Here is a 25,927-nt window from a genome sequence, read left to right on the forward strand (position 1 = left end):
CGCGGACAGCCAGACCGCGAGCGCTAATTGTTGCAATAACGTCGCGGGAAACGAACTGCCGGCGTATTACGAGAATTTTCAACGAGCCTCGCTGCGAATGTCTGAGATTTTAGGAAAGATGAATTCGAACGTGAAACTTGGGTGAGCCGTTTGAAATGGCACCCGATAGAATTTGATATGGAAAGACGTTGGAAAGATTCTTATCGACAGGCCACTCTACACTCTGCAAGCTTTATTCGATATTCAATTTCGAAATCGTGGAAGTATCGGATATTGAAGAATTATCGAATGGAAATATTTTACACGGGACGCGTACGTGTTTAAAGGTAACGAGAATTATATTTTACGAACGTTAAAGGGTATCATCGTTGATCCATGACGACTTGGCCATTAACGTGGAATCGCGGCCGATTCCACGGATCCAGCGATTAATCCAAATTGTACGTGCAACCATCCTTTCTCTGTCTTTCCGTCTCTATCTGGAAACGCTGCCTTTTTCCCTGGGCGCAAATGAAAGGAACGAGTTTGCCGCTGTTCATCACGCTCGATTGTTATATATGTCTTTTGATACGGCTGCTTGGCAGCTGATGTACGCTCGCGATCACGGAATCTGCTGCTCGAGGATCGATCTGATTTATGTTTGAACGTCGAGGAATGCCTCGAAAGCTGGAAAACGTTGCCACGTTCGAGCGATTTTTTGGCAAGGAAATTTTAATTTCCATGCATTCTCTCAGTCATGTCAATGCGAAGAATCGTTTTAATTCAGCATAGAAAAATGAAGCGTTACGAAACGTTCGTTAAATTCGATCAGGCTTTTCGATTTAATGGATCATTCGTCAAGTAACATTATATCAAACGAACGAGCCTGGTTTTCCATACGTCGCACCTTTTTAATCATGTTTTCGATCCCGTAAAACCCAACGGCCATTTAATCCATCCCCTCTATACCTATCAAATATTCACCTCAAACGGTGCGCCATTTTCACACGGATTTACCTCGTAAACATATGTATACAAAGCTTTCCTCCGCTCTGTTACGTAGTCTCCATTTAGTTTCGCTCGAATTTCTTTCACGAACGAGAAACGAACGAAAAGAAAAGCAGCGAAAAGAGAGGAAAGACGAAAAGAAAAAAAAGAACAATTGTCGTAAACGCGATCATTGATTCGTACCGATGAAGTTGGAGCTGCAATGGGACGACTTGAAAGATTGGCGAGGCAAGAAACGATGCACAGCAACGATTCATTTTTTTCCCTTCCACCCCTTTTCCATCTTTTTTTCGCTTCCTTATCGCGCGACGTCAGGATTGATCGCCTGCATCTACATAACATTATCGCTTATTTATTCCGCCGGCTGTTACTGAAACGGTCTCCCGTATCATTAATTACGTTAATGAGTTTGCACGAATATACACACGAGTAGATACACGTGTGTGCATGCATGTATATAAATATACCTATGTATTTACACCGGTGTCTCGTAATCAATAAACAAGTCGCGCGATTTGCATTGAGGAGACGCGAGTCGGAAATAGGAATCGCGAGGACGCAAAACGAAAGATTTGTGACTCTTCTCCCTCCTTTTTCATTCTTCGTTCGGGTGCGACTTTCGAAACGATTCCTCCGATTACTATACACGTAAGGAATTTCGTTTCTTTAAAGTTTGAATTTGGCAAGCAAACAATCCTGTTAAAGAAGAACATATTTGCTATAAATTACGCTACGTTCAATGTCAAGTATGTATCTAGTAAAAATATCAGAATCTTCATCTCGATTCGTCATGAATAATTAAAATATTCCTTGTATTTGTGATACTGTTATAGAGATTTTTAAGCTTACAATTTATAAGAGATTTTGCTGTCAATGTAAATTTAATATTTCCAGATGATTAAACGAATTTTCTATTTCAGCCGGATAATTTTTTATTTCATAAACGATATAAATATAACTTTATACACTTCTTTGTTTTGTAATATATTTTACAAAACAAGGAAAGTGTAACGCCTTCGAGAACTAACAAATAATTTCGTGAATTAATTTGTATGACTCAGGAACGATCGAGTTGATTGATCGTTGGGAAAATGTACAGAATGGTATGGAAATTACATCAATTATATATACATATTAATGTTTCGAAGAAATTGTTTACATGCATAATATATCGACAACGCGTCGACACTTTTGGCTATCGAGAAGTGACGTACCGCGCGTGTTTTTAGACGCGATAAAACTCTCAGATAACGGACAACAAGTCGACGAAGAAGAAGAAGAAAACTATCCGGTGGAAATGTCTATCGAAACAATAAACTGGCGGCGCCGATAAACCCGCTGATTTTCTGTTCGAATCGAATATCTCTACTAGCGTTAATCCGATCTTAATGCTCGTCTTTTAAGGTAAACGGTATATACGTGGATTTATCAGAATATTCGTCTTCGATAACCATGACTTTGAATTCTTTATCTGAATCCACGTTTGCATAATTCATTTCATACGTCGTGATATCTCATGCGATTCCAGGAAACTACGAGAGACTCGTAAGAGTGGATAATCGCGTTGAAAAATCTTATATGCTCTCGCGTGTGCCATAATAGAAATATTATTAGAAAATTCCTTTATATGGCTTTATACTAAACTTCTTCCGCGTCGTTTCATAAACTATCAGACATTTCCAAAGAAATTCTCTAACATGGGATAATTATTTTAAAGAATCCTATATACCATATTTACATATATTATGAAGATCAAAAGGGAATAACATGTCGGTAGAAAATTAACGATACAGTATTTGTACAGTAGCTGGATTTTATATTATATTTCCTCGGCATCGGATGTTTCGCAAGAGGCGTTTCTCGATCTGCAGCCAGTTCTCATTAGCAACATCCATTCGAGCGATACTTCATTGAGCGGAACGGTCTCTCGCCTAACGGGAAACAGGTTGCTCGGCATTTTTCCCGAATTTTCAGATAAGCCGTAAGCGAGATAGTGGCGGTGAGTTGGAGCACGACGACATTGGCGGCGAACGGGGTCGTGCAATTTTAAACGAGGCGCCTTCCGTCACGCAGTTGCCGCGGCCGCCTTGCCGAAGGTTGATATACAGATTTCGCGGTGAAGGTCGGTTTACAATATCCGGTATCCGAGGCTCTCGGTATTTCGCGGTTATATCTATCGTGCTTTCTCTCCGCGAGCACGCCTTCTACGCGATACATCAGACTGCGCAAAAATAATTGCCCCGACCACCACGGAAAGTACGAATTCATCCGGTTTTTTCTGGTCGTCGAATGGCGAGACGAAAACGACAGGCCAACCGTGTTCCGTGGCTTCGTCGTACTCTCCATCTGATACCGAACGTTTTCAACTAATTAACGTTAACGCCGAAGGATACGGTCTGCCACGAAGATTCGATGATTACTGGAGATTAGAGGGCCGCGTGTACGAAGAATGATGTACGAGGTGAAAGACGGCTGATGTAAAAGAAAGGTACAGATTATGAGACAACGATTGTTCGAGCAGGTGATGGTATTTCGAAGCCACTTCACGGTCTGAGGGTAATCAATTGTCGTGCTTCAGCAACCCTTTGCTTTCACGGCAAGGATAACATTCTTTCATCCTGTTGCTATATGAGGTATGCTTTGACGTCACGTCAGAGAATAATTTAACTGGGCTTTCGTCTTGTTATAGGCTGTTTTAATCGCTCGGGTATCCTAGTGCGCAGTTAAATATTTATACGCGATTCAAAATCTACGTTTTTTTTTTTCCTATTGGCTAACGTTGCTATTTTTCGACGAGCAAAAAATTCTTTATCGACTCTCTAGTCGAAAGATTCGCGTTATATCGTTAGATTATCTCTGGATAACGTTATATCCAGGCCACTCAAACAGTCTGCTAATATTTGCGACGCTTCAAAAGTCTCGCTTTCGATTGTGCATGTTTATGGAAATTCAAATTTTTATTTAACGTACAATTTGTTTCATCCGTTAAATATCAGTGAGAATACTTTTTGGATATTTTCTACTTTCTTTCGTATCATACGCATTCTATATATCTTCGTCCATTGATTATAATCGTACGATTTGACAATTTAAATCTGCGAAATGGACATCGACGAAGATTAAAAAAAAAAAAAAAGCACGTCATTCCTCTGAACGTTCGATAAAAAAATTCATCGAGAAACTCACGGAATTGTAAAAGTACGTTCTGCGATAAAAATAAGTAGCTCTTAAATTGTATTACCAAACGACAGGATACGACGTTTCTCGTCCAGGTACCTAGATACACGAACGACGTCGTTTTCGTTTTAGTTAACATCCGGAGAAACAGGATTCTCATAACTCGAATCTAAGTTTCCTTTAATATTTTCCGCTTGTAAACGACTGTCACTGGATTACGACGCACTTCGCGCGTCTGACCCGGTACGGTCCGAATCTGCTTGATCCGCTCGACTCCCGTTCCACGTTCAGGAAACAGGAACAGTACCTGTTGTACGGAATCGCGAGGTTTTTTGCAAAGGACAATCAAAAAGAAACGCGCACGTCCACGCTGGGGAATCCCCCACGCCCTAGGACCGGTCTCGCGGTCTCTGAATGACGTTTTGGCGTGCAACCGGTTTGCCGGCGAAGGAATTTCTACGAAATTAAACGTCCGCGATAAAAATATGGCCTGGCTTCGGCTGTTTCGCCGATAAATTAGAAGACCCCCGCTCTAGATCCTCGTATAAATAAATATCAAACCGGACTGCCATGCTGGCATCGATCCTCGTAAATATCGAGTCGCGATGGGGAATGTCACTGGTGTCGTAAGTTCCGTGAAAATCGTGGAAAAGAAACTTTCATAGTTGTGCAACGATCATTATAAATCTTTTCTTCGAAACCGCGGCCCGTGTGTGAATTCTTCAGAATAATAGAATCACATACGGAAGATCGGGACGAGCGCCGGCTCTGCAAGCTACGTCGGTTCGTCGTATCGTACTTTCAACAAATATTTCGCAAATTGTAATAAATCCGTATGTACTAATTTAGCAGAGTTTGAATAGTACATTTTGGCAAAAGAAACGTTCAAATATTTCTTACAAATCTTGAAAGGAAGCGTGCTCTATAGCATTCGTACGCCTATCATTCGGTTTTCTTTCGATCGACTGATCCTCCAACTTATCTCAGTCTGTCGTTTCGCTATTGTCGTCCTCGCAACGAGATACACACGCAACGAGAGTGTATTAAAACCTCTGGCAGTTGAACTTATATACGTATGCGACTATTTGCCTCTAATATCGATACCAGAGTTCCTTTTAAAGAGTTGAAGATTTTCCGGATGAAAAGCAATCCTTTCGAACTAATAGATTCGAACAGGTCTCTCCCCTTCCTACAAGATGTTCCAAGGTTAATACACATGTTGAACGATGACGGGTGAACCATCGAAAGGAACAAGGGACACGTCTCGAGCAACACGTTTACGATTGAGTTTTACAATACGATACAAACGGCGTGGCAAGGCTCGCGTATGCTAATGATCGTCGACAAGGCGGATCACGAGATGTATCGATGGTTGATCCACGAAGGCAGCCAAGCCAGGCATTATCACGGCGAGTGAAAGTTCCGCTACGTCGTTATTCATGGCGAAATGCGTTCCACTTCTTTTTTTCGGTGTGGCTCGCGCGAAGGGAACGCGCGCGCGCGCGCGCTCGTTCCTGGAACGAGGAACGTAAAGCGATTGAATCGGTCGTTAGAGTTACCCGGAGCTCTGGAGAAAAAGCTCTCGTCTGTTCGCTGCGTACGAGGCGTAGACAAAACACGAGGCGGCTCCGCAACTTTATTGTCGAGGAAAGCCCGGTAACACGCTATTACGTCGCGTTATTGGAGGACTCCGTTGACGGTTTCATCGTAAAGAACCTACTGTTTTCTCCGTGCTTCCCGATCGACGTTTACGCATGTAAATAAGTCGCGACGATTGCTCTGTTTAGCTAATTCCCGCTTTCTCGTTGAGCTTCTCTATTCGCGTTTCAACTAAGTCGATTCGAGCGAATGTAGGTTATTAAATTTTTGTACGTTATTAACAGTCGGACTATTGGAGTAAAACAGGCCAGTTCGTTATTTTTCATAAGAATTCCTATCGTTATTTATTATCTTATCTCTCTCTCGATATGTTCGTTCGTTTCGATCGAACTTCATAAAGGAGACGACAAGAACTGCGAAATCTTGAATCAGTTGGCTGTAATATGAATTTGATGGTTTAGATCGATGGTAGAGCAACCTGGAAAGGATTTCAGTGCGTGGCTCTTTGTTTTCGAAAAATTAATCGAGAAATTGTGCTCGTGATGAGGCAGTTTTTTATGTTTCAAGTGTTTTTCTTACAATTTCCAACCGCAAAAGTGTAAAAATACAGAGAAATGGTAATGTAAAATTCATCAAAATAAATTACCAAGATTTATTATCAAGAAAAACGTGAGATCGATGTCACGAGAATTTATAAAGACACGAAGAAAGTTTATAAATTTCTTTGAAAACAAAGGGCCATGTACTCTGGTCCATTCGGAACTGTTTCACCGTCAACCTACAGCATCGAATATACGCTCGAGCCATTCGAGATTTCGCAGTTCTTGCCATCTCCTTGTTAGTCACAGCTAGTTCTACGAAAACTAGAATCATACGCGGTACGACATATTTTAAGCTGTTAGTTTAACAAGAGGATACTTGGAACGAAAATTTTATCGGTGTTAAGTATCGCGACGACCGATTCACGTTACCTTCTATATATAACGTTAAAACGAGTATAACATATTCCTGAAGACTGCAGCGAGATGTGAAATAATATTTTTGGAAAAACCATCGAAGATTGACCGCTCGATACATACTTCTCTCGTCTCTCCATTTCCTTGAAGCATCGCTCGAAATAAGTCAACCCCGGCGGCATCGAATCGCGCGAGGCAGGGTTAACTTAAAACGTCCCGTGGGACGGTTCTTTCTCGTTCAATTAAATTTTCAGATGGTGTTGATCGTGGCCTGTTTGCGCATCGGGAGTCAATAGCTTGTCTAGAGTGAGAAAAGAAGGGTCTGAACGCGCGCAGCCAGCCACGATGACAACGAAATAAAGCGATTATTTGTCTACGTCGCGCCATTATTTCGTTCAGTTTTTATGGGGGAAATCGGCGGTATTAACCGATTCTTCTATGCGAACGGCCAACGTAAACCGGATGATTCTTTAACGAGATTTCGATCGGGAACGCAGCAGCATTCGAGGCGCATTAATATTTCGCCGCGTTTCATTGATTTTGCAAATTGCGCCCGCATCCAGACCGAACAGACAGGAGAGTCAGGGAATCTGTCCTTTTTCCCGACCGTTCTCTTCCTTGTCCCTCCCTTTTTCTCCCCCCTTTTTTCCCTTCTCTTTTTGTTTTAATCAGCCTTTTAATCGAATCCCCGTGTCAATACGCTGTACCAACGATTCGACACAAATTCGGCACAGTTTTTCCAGTCTGTTAACGATCATTGAATTATCGAGCGACGATTCGTTCCGATTCCCGCCTTATAAATTCGAAATCACCGCTAATGAAGCGACACCGAAATAGGGGCAACAGCGACAAATAAAATCAGCAGAGGGAGAAAAAAAAAAATAAAACGGCGGCCTCGAGAATAGTCGATTTAAAGGTCGACGGTATTTTTCGCGGCAACGCAAAGGTCGTGCCGCAGTTAGCCACAATCTTTCGGCGAATAGACGCTCGTAGCGGTGCGGTTAACAAGATGAATTGGACAGTGAAACGAGGCGAGCTGTTCAGCACACACGACGAATTGCTATGAATTCACGATAAAAAATTCCGTCTTAGAAGCGTGAACAACACTTTTCTTTCTCGTACTCCTTACGATTCAAACATCTACATACTTTCACGGCGAATTTCACAAAACATCGAGCAAATTTTCCATAAAACGCAAAACGAAACAATACTGTTTAATTCTAATTTTTCACTGGTTCGAAGTTCATTCTCGAAACTCTGCATGGAAAATACTGAGCCGATAAGACGAGCTATCGAGGATACTCGCACTCACGCATGATACGCGGTTGTCGACTTATCGTCGAGTCGACCGCGGCGACAATAAGGTTTTTCCTCTCATCCATCCTCTCTTCTACGCTTAATCGTTCATCCAGGAAGATTTTCGCGCGGTCCTGTCGCCAAAGTGCACTTCGCCGCAACGAAGTTTCGAAAAATACTTATTTCAAACGAAATTTATTCTTCGTCGTCTGCACAACGCTCAACCCACTGTTATTCTTCGCTGAACGCTTTTCTTCGATGCTCGTAATCTTATTTAGGGTAGCATTACACATTTCTATGCGTCGTGATATTAGAAATATATTACTTAGGATAATTAGAAGATCGTTGTATACAGTTTGTGTGTACCGGCACTTTACACATCTACCATTTCTCTATTTTCTATAGCTTTTGTTCTATTTGCTATTATACATCCATCGAATTCTACACATTCGTTGCAATATCGCAGAGAATGCAAAGCTCGATACGTACGAGTATACAATTTTACGCTATTAGAAATATAAAGCTATCAATTGTATCGTGTCACCGTTGCGAAATCCCAACAATGTCCAATCCCTTTGCGATCTGTATCAGCCGTTAGACGTCAAATTGTATCGCCCAACTGTTAGAAATTCGTGACAACGTGCATCGTCTGTGCCGACAATCAGCCTAAACCTATTCATCTCGGGACGCCTATCCTCTGTAGGAGATTTTCTTTCTCAAGATCATTTTTTGAATTTTCGATAAACTTTCATACGTGTGGCAGCGGAATTGGCATAGTTCGATCGAGAGATGGTATTTCGTAGCGAAGCAAGAGAGAGAAGCAAAGGAAAGGGTCAGAATTTTCTAGTTCGTCGAACTCTGTTGCTTCTTGCGGATCTTTTTACAGATCTCTCGATCGTGCTCGTTCTACTCGCGCTTTGTCCAACGAACAACCGGAAGGAACACTTGGCTCGACACTTGTGTCAACGGAATCGCGTGGTTCGCGGAGGAATCTCTAGAAAAGAAACGGAATGGCTAATTACGCGAGAGACGCGTTCAAAGATTTCCTCCGTATTCAGGGAATATGAATTCTTAATCTGCATCCTTTTTTCGAAAGAGAAGACGTTGCCTCTATTGTTTCGTTCGTTCGTTCGTTCCTTTCCTTCCCGACGGGAACGGTCCTTTATTGTAATTCGAGGTTTCAACCTTCCTTCCTTCCTTCCTCCCTTTGCTTTTTCGCTGAAAAATCATTTCCCTTCGAATTTAATAACGTCCCTGCTCAAAAAAGAAGGGACTGTCACGTCTTTCCTTGGACACGATCAGATACATCGTTAGCGTTATTTATACATTAACATTGTGGAAATTTTTAAATATTTTATATAATACATTCACGAGTACGTGTGTTACTGCGGGCGTTTAAATAATCATCGATCAGTGGTTTCGATATTTTGAAGAGACGATAGATTACTCGTTCGCAAATTAGAAATATCCATTGTAAATAAGAAATCAGCGAATAGTTGATTTATCAATGGAAACGAGGCAGTTACTTATCACTTTCATCGAACTTTTGTACACCGAGAGAACAATCGGCTTATGAATAATTCGCGATATAATTACATCGATCTTGACGAAAGCTACACCTGCAACCCGCAGATTGGACGTGCCCGATGCCTTTTCCGTCTATGGTACAGTTAACGTTGTCAACTTGCCAAGTTCATTGAATGCTAAAGGCTAAAGCGCGATAATTGCCGATCGGAGACAAAGTGAATCTTCGTTTGATTTAGCAAGCTATATTACGAACGTAAACTATTTATGCGTCGTGAAAAGCGTGTAAAAAGAACGAGAGGTTGTTGGGAAAATTGGCAAGCTAAGAACAAGCGATAACAATTGTTTAGAGCATACGGAGTCTGGAAAGTATCGTCGAATGCACTGTTGATTGTCAGTGATAATATTTTATTGCCATATAGTACAATGGAAGAAGCAACATAGCAGCCGCAGAACAGATTCTTGAGGGTGTACGAAACGAAAACGGTGAGGATAGGAGGATTTTCGAATTCGATTTCCCGCCAAGACAAGGGGATCCGGAATCGCTCGAGTGGCTCGTCACAATGTAAGAAGCGTCCCATTTGACACAGCCGCCCGCCTCGACGATATCATTGAACCCGAAAAAGAGAAGAAAAAGGGGAAAAAGAAGGAGAAAGAAAAACGAACGAGACCGCGTCCCGTTGCTTTACAAAGGGCTTCCAGATGGGGATGAAAGACGGGTGACTCGTGAGAAGGAGGAAGAGGAGTGGAGAAAAACGGGGAAAGCTAAGAGAAGGAAGAGAAGAGGAGAAGAAAAACGAGAACGAAAACGAAAACGTAAACGAGTGATGGAAAAAGAGTGGCGGGATGACGAGAGAGTGTCTTCGAATTCGATTTTATGCCTCGACAGAGAAATTTCGTGGCGCCCCGGGTACAGTTATTATCGTAGCCCGTCCGAAAGGAAGGAAATCATGTGCTCGGCGAGTGGTCATTGATTTTTCGGAAATGACTGCGCGATTACGACGGTAGAAGGCGTCTTTACGATTTGTTTTGGCGGCGAGGAGCGCGTAAAGAGAGACGTAGAGGAAGGAAAACGCCACACAACGAGCACACGCGTGCACATGTACGTAGAGATACACACGTACGTACGTATATACATATAAAGGGGGGGGTGGAAAAGGGAGAACGTGGCTGAGGGGAACAGAGAGTGGAACGGAGAGAGCGAGAGAGCACCAGGGACAGAAAGAGAAAGAAGGAAATGGCTCGTGGTTACGCATGCGCGCTTTTTTCGTCAGACAGCATTTTTAAAGATTTTTCCTCCCGTAGCAGCTTGCAGATTTAAGTCGCCAGGTCGATCCCGTCGATTCTCGAATGCCCCGAACACCGCCTGCCTGCACTTCGTTACGACGCGCGCCGCCCATTGCAATTCCCCTCGAATATTTTATTTCCCTTTTTCATTCATCTTTCGCGTTTCTAATAAAAATTTTTTTTTACATATATATTTTTTCTCTGTCTGACCGTCTTAATTTCTTCGACAGATATTCAGAGGAACGAGGGTGTTGAACGGGTAAATTTTTCGCGAAGGCGTGGGATTCCCACACTACGAGTATCGCGACTCGAAAGGCTCTTTCACCGGCAAACGAAAGTCGTTTTGCTACAAACGCTGGATAGGAAGGATAAAGGTATCGCAGACTGATGTTTTTCTGCGATTGCTACAGACACGATAGACTCGAATGGTAGACGTCTCGTTTCCACGACAGACATGTGACTGACCGATCGATTTGTACGAAGTAGGACCGAATGGGATATTTTAGAATTTAGATAGGGACAGGTATCGACGAATGCATAATCCGACGTGTCTGACGGAATTGTATAACTCGTGTTTGAACAGTTGTTCGAAGGCAACGCTGCTGGAAGTTGCGAACGGTGTCAATGATCAGATACTAATGGTTAGACAGTTTGCTTTCTTTGTTCAGCAACTCGTACCACTGCCGATTTACTCGAATCCATTTCACTCGAATATGATTTTCGTGACATTCGATCCGTTTGCTTTTTCATCTGATCGTTCGTTTCTTTCTCTTTTTTTTTTCTTTTTTTCCTGTCAAAGCGAAGATGCCAGAAAAAGATCAAGAGATGAAACTGTCGGAACGGATTTTCCACCAGTTTTTCCGCGAATAAATGAAAATTATTTCGGGTCAAATAGATTTAAACTGAACAGCAAGGTTAAACGTTTCCCTCTTGTGCGTTCCACTTGAACCAGTTACAACTTTCGACGGACGCATTATTCGGAAAAATTGTTCGGGCGAGATTCGTTCGGTTTAATATGAAATTTCACGTAGCGTTCCCGGTGTTTAAATGCTGGCGGATAATTTTGCGTCTCTTAACGCCGGACAAACCGCGATCCATTACATTGTTTGTAATTATTCAATTACCGCTTTCCAACAGTTCAGAAACTTTATCGACTTTATCACGGTGCTTCGCTCGGATCGATCTGGAAAAAAATAAACGGCTGCGAGAAGTTCAAGTCCAGGGTAAAGAAAGCAAACTTCGTTGCGGCCAATAGCATCACTTTGAACCACTGTTCGAATAGCTTTACCCTCGTTTCCTTCGATTCGAATTAATTCGCAGAAACACACTTGAAAGTCAATCTGAAATTGAAAGGGACACGCCATCGTACGAAGCGACAAGACTACCTACATTAATCAAATCTCCCTCTTTTATTCCAATAAAGACGTAAACCTGCGACACCTCTAATTTTATATCACTCAAAGACGTTTCAAATTATTCCACATCTATAAACTCTGTTATCAGTTATCAATTAGAAACTTATAATTAGTTTCTCCTTTATCAAACGACAGACGTTTCTTTCTGCAAAAAAAAGGCTTGTTAAATCGAATGGTTTCTCTAATTAAAACTATTACTAGAAATACGAAAAAAGATAGTATCCGTTAAATAGCTAATTTGTAACAAATTGAAGCAATAAACTTCTATAGCTTATTGAACAGTAAATATCGCTAGCTTCATTAAATAAAACCAAAATATAAAATATTCAGAATGAGGATTATTCGACATACGGAGAAACTCGTTTTAGACATTTTAGCAATCGCTGGCCTTTTTTCATAGTCGAATCGTTTCGAATCCACCCAAAAGAAAGTTGCTATGATTAAATATAAAATATCCAATAACTTCGCACAGATTTTTTAAATTTCCACCGAATCAAGCTCAGTGGCGAAAATCGGGCAATATCTAGAATATTTCTGGTCTCGAAAGCGCTCGCTTAATTGAGCGAGTGAAAGCGAGTTCGCGGGCTCAGAGTGAAGGCGCTGTCTCGATATGCGTACAATAAAAAAAAATATCGGATGCTGCGACCAAGGAGAAAACTCGATCCGCGTGATATTAGACGCGTGTTCTGCATCCGTCGACAAATTATTGGTCCGGCGTGGCATCGAGGATATTGCCCGTATTCCTCTCGACGTCCGCCGCTTTCTCGCCGCGAAGGGGAGGAAGAACACTCGGAGGAACACTGTTTTCGCAAGTTGCAGCGACGGACAGGACGCGGTAGCCGCGGTGTAACGCTCATGAAAACTTTATGAGAAGATTAAGGTCAGTTTATCGTGGGCCACCGCTTCGTCGACCAAATTCGACGACTCTAACTTGCTCTTATCGCGACTTTCTCACGATTTAACCAGCAATCGTATAAACCATCGACGATGCTCGACGATCGACGTCGTTCTTTTAACTCTCGTCTTTGATCGCAGCAAAATCACATTCCGAGAGACGCGTTATAGGAGAACGAAAAACAAAGAACTGCTTTTAGAAGTTGAAAGAAGATTCATCGATGTGTTTGCGGGAAACGAAAACGATGTAATTTGGAATCAACTAATAATCCTCTGGAAATTCTACTAAATGGAATAATTACCCCTTAATTAAGATATAGAAAAACACGATATAAGTAACTAAACTAAAGAAGTTTACTTTCAGAGAAATTTACTTTGAGAGAAAGAATTATTTTGAGATATTGTAAACGTTTTTAGAACACTTACACACACATAAGATAACGAATCGCTCAATTTCTATTTGAAAATCAATTTAAAGCGTGTAGAGGTAAAGTGGTACAAATGAAAATATATCTGCCATTCTTACGTTATGATTTTGAGTAGTTATATATTTAAGCAAGCCTTAAATATTCGAATATTCAAAGCTACTGCTGTCAAACGAGATAACATTAAAATATACCTAATATGTATATCGGGAATCTCCCATGTAAAAAATTCAAGCTGAAGTTAGAGTTCAAATCGAACTTTATCGCGAATATATTCTATCTTTATCGAATCGAATCTGTAATCCCTGTCACGTGTGCTATTTGACGTTACGAGACAGCAGGTTTTGAGAAATTTGCGTCTGAAATAGAACCTCGATAGAGAGATTTGTACACATACTTCCAAACGTTAGAATGCATTGCTATACAGATATACATATTCAAAAAAAAAAAAAAAAAAAAAAAAAAAAACACGTGTAAATTCATATGCATATGAATGTTATGCACTTCCTGTATTCATCTCGTTTCTGCAAAAAATACACGCAGCAGTTGAGAAAAAGGTTCATCGACGCGCAAGCGAAAGCACGATAGTTTGTTGATTCAATTAGCCTCTTCCCGCGACAATACTCGTCGCGACGACAGTGTCACGATAGAAATGAGTTATCAGGTAGAAGACAGCTTCTGTTTGCCGGCTGGGATAAGGCTGATTTCCATTCCTGCGCGTCGGAGGATCGGTTATTTTGTCGCGTCCTTGCGCGGCCACGTCGTGGCTCGCGCTTAAGATTCTCCGTGAACGCGGCTGATTTAATCGTACGCGGATAACAATACCCGCGGCTGCACGCGACTCGGCATATTGAACTTTCGCCGCGTGAGCAGAAACAGAAATGGCCGTTTACCAGCCGATAGCGCGCCTTCTTTCGTTCTACAGGGTTATACACAGAATCAAAGGGGAGGGGGGCGAGTTAATCGCACCCGTAACACCTGCACCTGCTGCAAATATTGCAATCGCGAGGAACGATCGGTTTGTTTGCTTTCCAGCCGTTTTCATTCATGCCGACGATTCCCTCGAGAACGCACATAAATACCAGTAGATATGTGGAGCATGGGGTAAGAACGAGAAGCTGATTGATCCTTTCGTTTCTAATCTTACGGAATGATGCAATGGGAAACAATTTTTGGAAGGGGGAAACGAAGCTGCTTGTTTTATTGCTATCAAATTTCACGCGAATCGAAACAGTTAAGGAAGAGACGGACGAGACTGTGAACTTGTATTTCTCTTTCCCTCGCAATGGGGACTTGAGGAGAATTTTTGATGAATGAATCTTCTGTAAGATGGATTGGGCACGCGTATTACGAAAAGAACTGACGAATCTGTCAAAATGACTGGGCGTTTATTATATAGTTTCAGAAGACATACGCACATCTTTGACAACAGTAACGTCCACGTTCTATCTACTATCGTTCATCATATATTTATCATAAACCGGAGACGAGGAAAAGTACGATCGTCTCTCGGCACCTGCATCGCGGAAACGAGCGTGGCAAAGGAAGAAGTTTAACTAAAGGGTGTCTTTGCTGATTTAACGGGACGAAAATTCCAGTACGGTCCCTGTGAAAGATGTTTGGTCGTCGAGTCGAGCCAAGAAATACACGTCCGCGGCGAGACGGAACGAGGCTCGCAACACCCGGGACGAAACGATTATTTACAAGGAATCATTCATAAGTCCCTTTTAACGTTGGAACGATCGTGTGCGTCGGGGCTAAGTTTAGCCGATAAAACGGCACCAGAATGCGTCCATTGTTCGCCATGTCTCGAAGAAAATCGCCGCGCATTCGTAAACATTCGTAATTTTGCAAACACGCAACTCGAATCATTCACGATTATTGAACGTTATTCGACGTTCCTTCTCGATTAACTTAACTCAACAAATTCTCGGAACGATAGCGTGTGACTGCGATGGAAAAAGAGATGGTAAATCGTTGGCGGATTTGGCAGATTAGGCAGGCCGATTCTGTTATTCCTGACGTAGGCGAGCGCGCGGTTCGGGCATGAGAAGGGGATGAGAAAAGAGCGCTCGCGTTCACGCGACGCGGGGGGAACAACGTATTGGCAGGACGCGCACTCAGGAGTTAAAATCACTCGTGGCTCGCGGAAAACATTCATTTGCAAGAGCAAACATTCCTCGCTATTTATCGAGTGTCAGAGGGAATACCTGCGGCCCATTTTCGTATCGAGCGGGGCTGAAGGGACCGATGAGCGTGTGCGCGCGCGTGGAAGGAAAAGAGACGAAAAAACACGAATCGAGCGCAACAAAAACATAACTTTCCGCGATGGCGGCGCGAAGGGTGCTCGAGGAACGAGTGGTCCTTCTCTAGTATTCCATCGGTGTTATATAGCTCGTCAGATCGAATGTTTGTTTTCAGAAAAATAGACAGAAACGAGACGGGAGTATACACGCGAGCGCGTTAACGCTCGTCGAGGCAACCCCCGCGAGCCCTCCGTTGTTGCACCACGCATTGACGAACGGCCGAAACGTCGCGTAGAATTTTTTTTTTTTTTTTTTTTTTTTTTTAGTTTTTTCCCTCCTCCGGCTTTGTCCTATCTTTTATTATTCCATCCTGTAGGAGCTTTGTTTTTTAATACTTTTGTCGATCGAATCGCGAGCGCGAAACGCGCGCGGGAGGGGACCGCCGACTCTCTTTCGACGAGGAATCGACGAATCTCGATTTTACTACCTTCGATTCCGAATTTATCTTGGAGTCGCGCGTAAAACGAATTCATAGAAGCATGTACATATATAGCTTTATACGTACGTCTATCGATATCTTTTTTTCCCTTTTCGAGCGAGCGCGATATTTACAGTGGTGATAAATTTTCGAATAGCTCGAACGAATACCAAGAGTCCTCATCGGTGAAAGGCTGTGCACGGTAGAAAGGATTCCACGACACCTTTTTCTTTCACGCTATCCCGCGTTTCGTTTCGTCGCCTCTCGGCAAGACGGCGGCAGCGATGTACACGAGACGCCGAACTAACTTTATTCCGTTCGATCGAACCCCCTTTTCCTTCCTTTCCGCTTCTATCGCGCGGCATCCACGCGCGTTCTTTTAACGCGCGCCACACTTCGGAGTCCGTCGCCTGTACCTGAATAACAGCTGGCTTATCGGAATCGTTAGGCGAAACGAAAACACCAAGACACACCAACACCAGCACCAACTTCAACCAGCTTGTTCTTTCGCGGTCGTCTGCTACTTGCAAGTCCAACACTGGCAAGGTTAAACGAGATCGTAGCGACGATAGAGACAATCGCGTTTTTGGCACCATTCGCTCTGCTGCCAGACAAATCAACGATTCATACCGAATCAGTTGGCCTCGAACGATCGTTTCCAAAATTTCGTCGGATTTGGGAAATCAATGAAGGGAGAAAAGTCGAGAAAAGTGGTTTCACGACGAGACACTGGATCAGCCTGCCATCGTGAGGCGATCGTTGATTTTCTGCACGCAAACACGCAGCGTCGATTCTTACGTTCCCGTTGATACGGAGCAACGCTCGCTCGCTCCTCTTATCGTCAGAAGTCACACGATAAACCCGTTGACGTTTATTCTCCAAATATACACGCGCGGCTCTGATTGTCGTTGCCGCGAATTGTGATGAATACCGAATCACCGATTCATTTTCTCTTTTTCTTTCTTTTTTTCGTCTTCAGGAAATCGGAAGGGGCAGAAAATACTTGTTTCGATTCGATGGATTTCAATTGTTAGCTAATAGAATTTTATGCAATTTCGCGGATCTCAAATCGTAACATCGACGAAGCCCGTTCGGCCGCGTGTTTTATCGCGCGTTTAATAATTGTATGCAAATGGGAGCACAAGTCGGACGCGAGTTCGATAAGTTTCTACTGTGCGCAGCTGGTTTAAAGTCGATCGAATATAAAAGAAGACGACGCGAGGGGGGAAAGAAAGGATAACAGGATTATATTCGCGTCGATTGAAAAGTTGAACGTGGGACAAGTACCTCTGAAATAAGCAAAGTTCCACAGACCGATCATGTGTAGTCCTGCTGGTCCAAGTCGGGGAGCCGGGTTAGCGGAGCTAAACGAGAACCAATCGTGTTATTCGCCGCGATTGACTTTATACTGTCCAATAACGATCCGGGATCACCAACCGATGGCGATATCCTCGTCATGTCAACCGGCGAAAATGATCCTGTTTCGATGACGACGCCAAAGAGGAATATCGCGATAAACCTACAGCAGAGATAACGTTCGCTCATGCCACGCTCGATAGCTTTCTCTCTCTCTCTCTCTCTCTCTCTTTTTCTCCCACCTTTTCTTTCTTTCTCTCTCTCTCTTCGTTCGTTCGTATTTTTTTTCTCTGCCTCTTCGTTGTATTTTTTTTTTTTTCGCGAAACTAGATTACAATTCGACGCTTCATAGATCGAATGGAGGGAGCGAACGAAGAGAATTACCGGTCACGAGAAGGTTTTATCGAGAAGGTTTTATCGAAAAGGTTGTTTCGAGAATGTTGTTTCTTGCAGTCAGTTGCACCACGCACTATCCTCGTCTCCTCGAAAACATTAAATGTCCAACGATCGACACCGGCGGAGTTAAGTAGACGATTAATACTCGCTGGAACAAGTATCTCCGCGCGAAAGTCAGATTTTAGACGGTAGGAAACTTTGCGCGTACATCCCAAAGACGAAACGATCCACGAGATCACCGAGTACAATGCCTCGCTGCGAAACGTTCATCGCTACGAAATACAAGCTGGAAACTCCCGGTTGGACATTTAACGCGAACACGAGACCCGAGGTAGCGTAAGCGCAACACGATATTCAAACGACGTGGAGCGCGCTTCCTCGTCGTCGGCGTCGTTCAATCGAACAGCGACAAGAACACTCGAACAACCGCGATGAAACAGAACTCTCTTTCTCAACGTACTACGAGGATCGTCCATTTCCACGAGCGTTGTTCGCTGGCACACGATCGACCGGCGGCGTTCGATGAACAACTGATCACTGATTTCGTTCACGTATCGCGCAGTCGATGCAAACGAACCGATCCAAACACCCGCACGACCAAACATATCGACGTCGATCGGCATTCGATCACGTTGAACATTGCGACTCTACCGCGTATACACAAGAAAACGCATGCGAGAACGTTTAAGTAGAATGAGACGTTCGGAATCGTCTCACGGGCACCACGGTCGCGAATCTCGTACGATCATCGCTGGCTGAGATCTCACGAGGGCCGTTCTCTCTCGGTCACGAGCACCGCGATCATCGCGCAATTTCTCTCCTCCCGTCAGCAATGTTCACCTTGACCAGGCCCGGTAGCGATCGGTCGGACCAGACAACGAGTCCGCGTGTATATGTGTGTGTGTGGGTGTGTGGGTGTATGTATGTATGTGTGTGTGCGCGCGTGTGTGTGTATACACCAAGGGGGCGACGATCAACGTGACACACGAAAACGAAACGGAACACGGACTCTCGGTAACAAACCACGATCAGAACGATCAGCATCCGAAGGACTCCGCGCCGCGCGGCTCGAGATCGTCCAAGCACCACGAAACCAGTACCCTCGAAAACTGATTGCTCCCGGAGAGAGCGTGTTTCGTCACTCTGTACTGGCGAGACGATAATTTCAGAGGCGATTAGATGACCCAACACCGACGATAGTGTAACGAGACCGTATTTTGCGGATCAGCACGCTCTCTCTTCCTCGCTCGCTCTTATGCCGCGATCTCTAACTCTTTCGCTCGCACACGTTTCGTCTCTTTCTTTCCGTCTCTATCTCCCTACCAACTTCCCTACGCCTCTCGCTTGCTCTTCCTCCCGATTTCCCCCCCTCCCCCTCTCTCCTCGCACTCTTTCTCTCACACACTTTTTCCTTTCTCGGGTTTTGCAAATCGTCCAAGCGGACACGATCACACCGACGGATACCGAGATTCTTCACGGTTCTCCCGTTTCTTTCTTTTTTTCTTTTCCTTTTTTAATTTCCCCTCCCCCCTGGTTTCTCCATTCTATTCTTCCTTTTATCTTTTTTTCTTTTCTCTTCGGAAGAGATCGTACCGTTCGCCGAGGTTTCTTCACGATTCCCCGACTGTGCCATCCCTTTCGTGTTCTAATACCGTTCGTATTTTTCTCTTTTCTTTTTCGTTTTCGGAACACTGTTCTCCACGAAGATGACCAACGTCGACGCGATTTTTGCACACCGGGGGAAACGTGGGTCGTTCGGCAGCGCGCTAACTCTCGTTCGTTCTCTCTCGATCTCAGCTATCGCAGTACTATTACTATAGGAGCACACACGAGTTTAGAAGCGGGCACGTGTCTAGCCGGCGGCGTGTTTTAATCGGTGTTGGAAGAGCACTTATCCGTTAGTAGGTGCCGGCACGGTAGTCTCTGTCTTTGTCCCGTGTGTACACGCCGCGATGTTTCGTGTGTGCACGCGTGTGTATACATTGTATGGGGGAGTCGGTGGGATCAGGAGGGAGAGGATAGCGAGTTGGCGCGAGGTTCGGACAGAGATGGAAAACGCGTGTATGATGGTGTACGCGGGTGTAGAAGTACGTGTAGGTGTAGATCGTGCAAGCGTGTTGCAGTGAGCCTGAGCGAGGGAAGGAGGGAGGGCGGGAAAATTCGAAACCGCGCGTATACAGCGCGCGCTCGCGATGACGTAGTTTTGGCAAAACGTGGACGACGCACAGGTGGCCAAACGATTCGATGCGTGTGATTTTTTGTTCACGGGAATGATACGTGGTCGTAGTTAAATAAAACGACTGTGATCGATTATTTTTTTTGGGGCTGGGGTTGAGAGGGTGGGGGAGGGACAGCGGCGACGATTTCGATTCGTAGAATAATAGTATCCGTAGATGACACACGATCGTAGTTGCTGGTACTCACCGGAGTTGTAATATTCCTTAAAGTAGCGTGTCGCCGCACGTTGGACGATCGAGTAATATAAGTTCACGTACGACGTCGACTGGTTCTGTGCGGAGAGCGCCATTTACACTGTTTTTTTCGTCACGCGTTTTGTCACCGTGTACGTATATATATATATACACGTAATGTATATATATATGTGTATATATATATGTATATATAAATATATATCTTTTTCTTTTTTCTTTTTTCTCTGTTCCTCCTTCCACGTCTTTTATGCGGACGATATTCACGTACACGTATACACGCGCGTGTCCGTCCCGCGTACGTACAGACGCGTGCACGTAGGTGGTTAGGTGTCGTATAGAACGTAATGTAGATTCGAAGCGCGCACGTTCGCGTGATCACGGCGGGCAAGATGTGACGTGACGAACGACAAACGCGCGAAACGTGTGTCCCGTCTGTGGCTCTCGTTCCTGTCGTTTTTTCCTTTCTTTTCTCTTCTTCCGTCTCCTCTGTCGTTCTTTTTCTCTACCACGTCGCGATCCCTCCGTTGTGACACGAGATCGTTTCCCGATGGTCGCGGCCGTGAAAAAAACTTCCCGGTACCAGGAGCCAGAAAAAAAAACGCAACTGTTAATTTTTCCTTCCTTTTTCTCTTTCCTCCGTTCTTTCGTTTTTTCTTTTCGTTTTTCCCTTTCTTCGGTTCTCTTTTCCTTTGTCCCTTTTTCTCTCCTCCTCGACCGGTCCTCCCTTTCGATCACGTTTTTCCCGGTTACGGCCTTCAAGCAGCGAGACGGTCTCGCATGCCGGCTAGAGGCCCGCGACTTTGATCCTCGGCACACTCGCTTTCGGGTTACCCGCGCCGGTAGACACAAACTCGGTAGACTCGGCCTGAGCCCCCCCGAGTAACTCGCCAAGACCGAGACACTGGCGAGCTGCAGCGTTGCCACACTTCCGTCGCCGCGGTGCGCGCTCCCGGAGTGGGGATTTCTGGACTGGTTCGGCTTTGGGATGGTAGACACCGTCGTCGGGAGAGGACGAGCGGAGAAGGTGCCGGCGTCGAACCAGTGGTGATGGCGGCAGGGGCGGATTCACGCGGCTCCGGTTCCGTCCGCGCGCGTTAAACCCGACGATTCTTCCTTCTTCCACGTATACACACGCCACCTTCGATAAAGAGAAAGAAAAAGAGAGAGAGAGAGAGAGAGAAAGAGAAAGCCGAGTAGGGAGAACCCCTAGATATCTCTCCCTTGTTCTCCGTGTCCCCTTTGGTCTCCACTTTGGTCCTCCGGGTGGCTTGCAACCGGTACGGGCAAATTGGGGTAGCGTGACGGGCAAAATTTCCGAACGGCCTCGCATGCAGACGATTGCCGGTCAACGAGTTCCTCTCTTGATTTTGTCGTTAATTGGATGGTAGCGAATTTATACTTTGTTCGTGAGTCAATTACAGATTGGTCCGAGTCCTGGTGTGTATCACGGTTCCCTTCTGGCCCGTGATCCAACTACGGCCACGGGGAGGACCGGTTCCAAGTAATTTTCGAAAATTACCCACTCGCGTAAGCAGATATCCCGCGTGGAAAGAACTTAATCGTCGATCTATTCGCGTTACTTGAAATTCATTAAAATTCCCGTTGGAGAAAAAAAGAATGTGCAAAATGAAACTAACTTTCTTCTCATTGAGCGGAACCGCCAGGCGGAGAACGTTCGTTTTCTCGTTCTCCGGTATAAATCCACCTTTCCCCCGGTACCGATCGTACGAGATCGGCCTAGAAATCGGCGATGGAGTCCAAGGGCGGCGAAACTCAGAGCTCGCCCCTGGCGGAGAGGACTGAGGGTGGTGGTGACGGCAGTGATGGTAGTGGTGGTGGTGGTGGTGGCGGCGGTGGTGGTGGTGGTGGCGGCGGTGGCAGTGGCAGTAGTGGCGGCGGCGGTGACCGCGCCGGAGGAGAACGAGACACAGAGGAGAGGACACATCGTAGACCAGAAAGAGATGGATAGAACGAACGAATCGCAGGAGGAAACGAGAGAACCGAGAGGAGTCGGAGTAGCGAGGAAGTTATGTCCGTTGCATGAACATGGAAGGGGTTTGATACCGTGTTGGAAGGGAGGGTTGGAGTCGCATGGTGGGGGATGTTTCGGCGGAGAGGAGCGTGAAGAGTGGGGGTTCCTCCAGTCGCCTTTCCTCCCCCTCGCTCTCTGCCTCCCCTCGTTCGTCTCTCACTCCCTGTGGCTGATGTACCCCTCGATGCGCGGTGCGCCGTGATGCATCGCGCTGCCGGCCGCCTGTGCGAGTCACAAGGTATGCTCGTGCCACGAATACGAACTGCCTCTCCCAAATCAATATCAGTCGTGGAAAAAAAACGCGACTCGGCACCTATAATTGCCGAACTTCCGCGATAACCGTCTCTTCTCTCTGTCTGCTCTGTCTCTGGCCGCCGCCTCGCCTCGCCTCGCCGCGGGGGCGACACGGGGGCCGTCTCCCTCCTTCCCCCGAACTGACGCTACGTTAGGTTAGGTTTCACGCGCTAGCTTGATTAGGGCCTCCCTCCGTGGCCCACCCCTCCCCCCCATGGTATCACGCACGTTTCCCGCCACCCAATGTCCGCGCACGATGATTTTCACTGACTATGTCTGGCCGTGTTGTAGCCACGTGCACCAGCCGCGACACGCTCGCGCCCGCCGCCCGTCCGAAGGTTATGCCTGCTGCGAAAACAAAGCGACGGCTGCTGCGCTTTGCTCCGATGCAGAGTTGCGTCCACTGCTCCGCCACAAAGAAAACGTTTCGCTTTGGTTACGTCGTTATCTCGAGGAGATGCGTTTCGAGCAGAGGCCGGTTGGCGTAGACTTTTTCTTCTCGTCGATCATCTAATTCGCGCGAACGAATATTTCGAAGGGTTAGAATGATTTCTTCGTGATTAAGACAAAGTTGGTATAGATATCGAAAGACCACATCGTATCGTCGTGATACTCACGGTTATTCACAATGCACCGTTGTGCTGACCCGATTGCGGATTATCAGGCGCAGTAACGGCGATGTGATAACGCCGCGATTCGTACGAATTGCGGACTTGTCTGAGAAGCAGAAATCGCGCGCCACTCTCCGGTCTAGAAACTTTCGTAGACCTCCGATAAAATTCACCCCTTTGATTCGTCCGCGTCCAACCGTCCTGCAATACGCGTGTATCCTAAACTCTCGAAAGAGTCTGTCTCACCCTGGCGATATTTCCTTTGGTCGGGGCAGAGTAAGCAGAAGGAAGAGCAAAAAAAGAGACGGCTAGAGGCTAGAGGATGGAAAAAGAGCGCAGAAAGCGAGAAGAAGAAGAATGGAGAGGCAACGGGGCAACGTGCCGGCCGAAGTTCTCGGCCACGAAACGAATTTAACGATCGCTCTCGCACATGGAAAGAGGAGCCCGCAGGAGGAATGCCGTCGGTGGCTAGATGGCTGCGTGCCGTCCCAAAGACAGCCGTGCAACCGAGAAGAAAAGTGTGCGTTAGCAGCACAGCGAGGCAGCCACGGCCTGTGCACCCGTGTCCGCCTATATTTATCCGAGGATGCAATATTTGGCCGCGTCTTCTAGAGACTCGACCGGCCACATTCGTCCCAACTTCGAGCGCGCGGATGGGCGCATGAACGAACGAACGCAGCCTCGGAGCAGCCTACACCTCTCTCTTTCTCTCTCCGTCTCCCACTTTTTCCCACTCTTTCGCTTTCTTTCTCTTTCACCATACCCCTCTCCCCTTTCTACTCCCCCTGTTTGCAGGTCTTTCTCCCTCTCTCTGCTCCTTCTTCTGCTTTATCACAATGAGCGACTGCGTGTGCGTGTCCGTGTCGTTAGGCAGTAGCTGTCGGTGCAGGCGTGGTTGGTTCCTTGCCCTCTGTCGCGTATTTATATCTAGCGAGTAGAGCGAATGCATTGCGGCTCGCTTCTTGTTTGCCGGGACCCGCTTCTCTTTCTCCGTTCCACTCTCGTCCGACTATACCTCGCTCTCTTCATCGCACACTCGCCTCGTCCGCTCGCTCACTCGCGGCTATATGCTCGCGCGCACTCGCACGCTCGCTTACCCTCTCGCTTACACACCGCGGCCCCGCCAAACCTGCTCCGAGCAACGTTAACGCCTAGCGCCGGCTAATCATCGGGATACCATGATTTTTCTCTGCGGATCGATTTTCCGGCTTTCGCACGATTTTCGCCCTTTACTTCCGCCTGTCTGTCGTTTGTTCCTCGTTACGTTCGCGCGTAACAGTCACCCTTTTGAAAAAATCGTCGATCAATTTCGATTCATGGAGAGAATTGAAAGATCCTATCTAAACGCGAGAGAGGAAGAAGGACGAACACCGTTGAAAAGTCGGGATCGAGAAACCATACGGTGTTGGCAAAAAGTAGACCACGGGGAGCGGTCGTATTGGTCGTCGGCTCCATTATGGCATCCTTGGTCGCGTATTACCATTCACTTTTTGTTCTAGCCGGGTCCTCCGGCATGCCCCGTTAAATCCGCTCTAGAAAGAGCACGCGTTAGAGCGTCGCCGCGCCGTACGCGCCTCGGCTAGCGGTTCGCGTGACGAGTTATAATTTTCCAACAGTGTTGTACGACCGCGGCCAACAGTTCGGAATCTTTCGATTTTAACGCGCCGTCCGCCGTAATTTTACGACATCCGCCGCCGCCGCAGCGCCGCTCTGCGCAACGCGGTGACGCGTCCATGAACATCGGCCAGGAGAGGATTAAAATAACGTGTAATCGCGAGATTACGCGGTTGCCCTCCTAGTACCTCCGAGTTTCTTTCTTTCTTGCTTGTTTCGGGCCCAGCATTTCGCGGAAACGGCCGATTTTTCTGATGCTTTAATCGCGTTTTTCCTGTAGCCACGCAATTCTTACGTGGATACGAGGATACTCGAACCGAGGCATCCGATCGTGAAGGTTGATCGTGCTCGATGAAAATTTCATGCTAGCGAACGAAATTATGGTGATCCTTCAATAATTGTTGTTGGCTCTTTAGACTCTGTAGTTGAGACGGAAGAGGAGGAGAATGTTTTGCAATAGAATAGAGTTAATTAGACTCAGACGCGTTTACGTTTATATCCGTGAGCCAGTTAGACATACTCGTTAATTTTGAATAAAAATTAACCTAGGTCGTACTTAAAACTCTTGGTAATTTTCATAGCGCAAGGTTACTTTTACCAAACATCTAATCACACACGGTTAGGAAAGTACAATCCTCTACCATGTACTTGTTTACTTTAGAATCTCTGAATTATCTAATTACGCGTAAACTAGTGACAAATTGTAACGACTTATTTAACGTCGGCCATCCAAAGAATCATCGTTTCGTCGTTATTCTCGATCGACTATGTTCTCCCTCAGCTATGTCGGCGCTTCTTGGAAGTACACCGTTTCCCATTAACGAGCCACCCGACTTTTACCTCGGTACGCTATTTACGACCGAAACGACGGTTTTCTTGCCGCGGCGGAACGAATTTCTCCGGCAATC

General features: G+C 45.6%; 1 protein-coding gene across 3 annotated transcripts in view; it reads right to left on the reverse strand.

Moving 5' to 3' along the window:
* LOC132908504 (zinc finger protein 768-like) overlaps nt 1–22,024 on the reverse strand; it is a 37,418-nt gene extending 15,394 nt beyond the window's left edge. The window contains exon 1 of one of the 3 annotated variants that reach the window (XM_060962543.1): nt 20,461–22,024. In XM_060962543.1, coding sequence (XP_060818526.1) covers nt 20,461–20,563 — 103 coding nt within the window. In that variant the 5' untranslated portion in view covers nt 20,564–22,024. Of the gene's footprint in view, nt 1–17,571; nt 20,428–20,460 lie in introns of those variants that run through there. The other 2 variants (XM_060962540.1, XM_060962541.1) reach the window with 2 other exon arrangements.
* Nucleotides 22,025–25,927: the final 3,903 nt, after the last annotated feature.

The sequence above is a fragment of the Bombus pascuorum genome, chromosome 7 (assembly GCF_905332965.1).
Source record: "Bombus pascuorum chromosome 7, iyBomPasc1.1, whole genome shotgun sequence".
NCBI lineage: Eukaryota > Metazoa > Arthropoda > Insecta > Hymenoptera > Apidae > Bombus > Bombus pascuorum.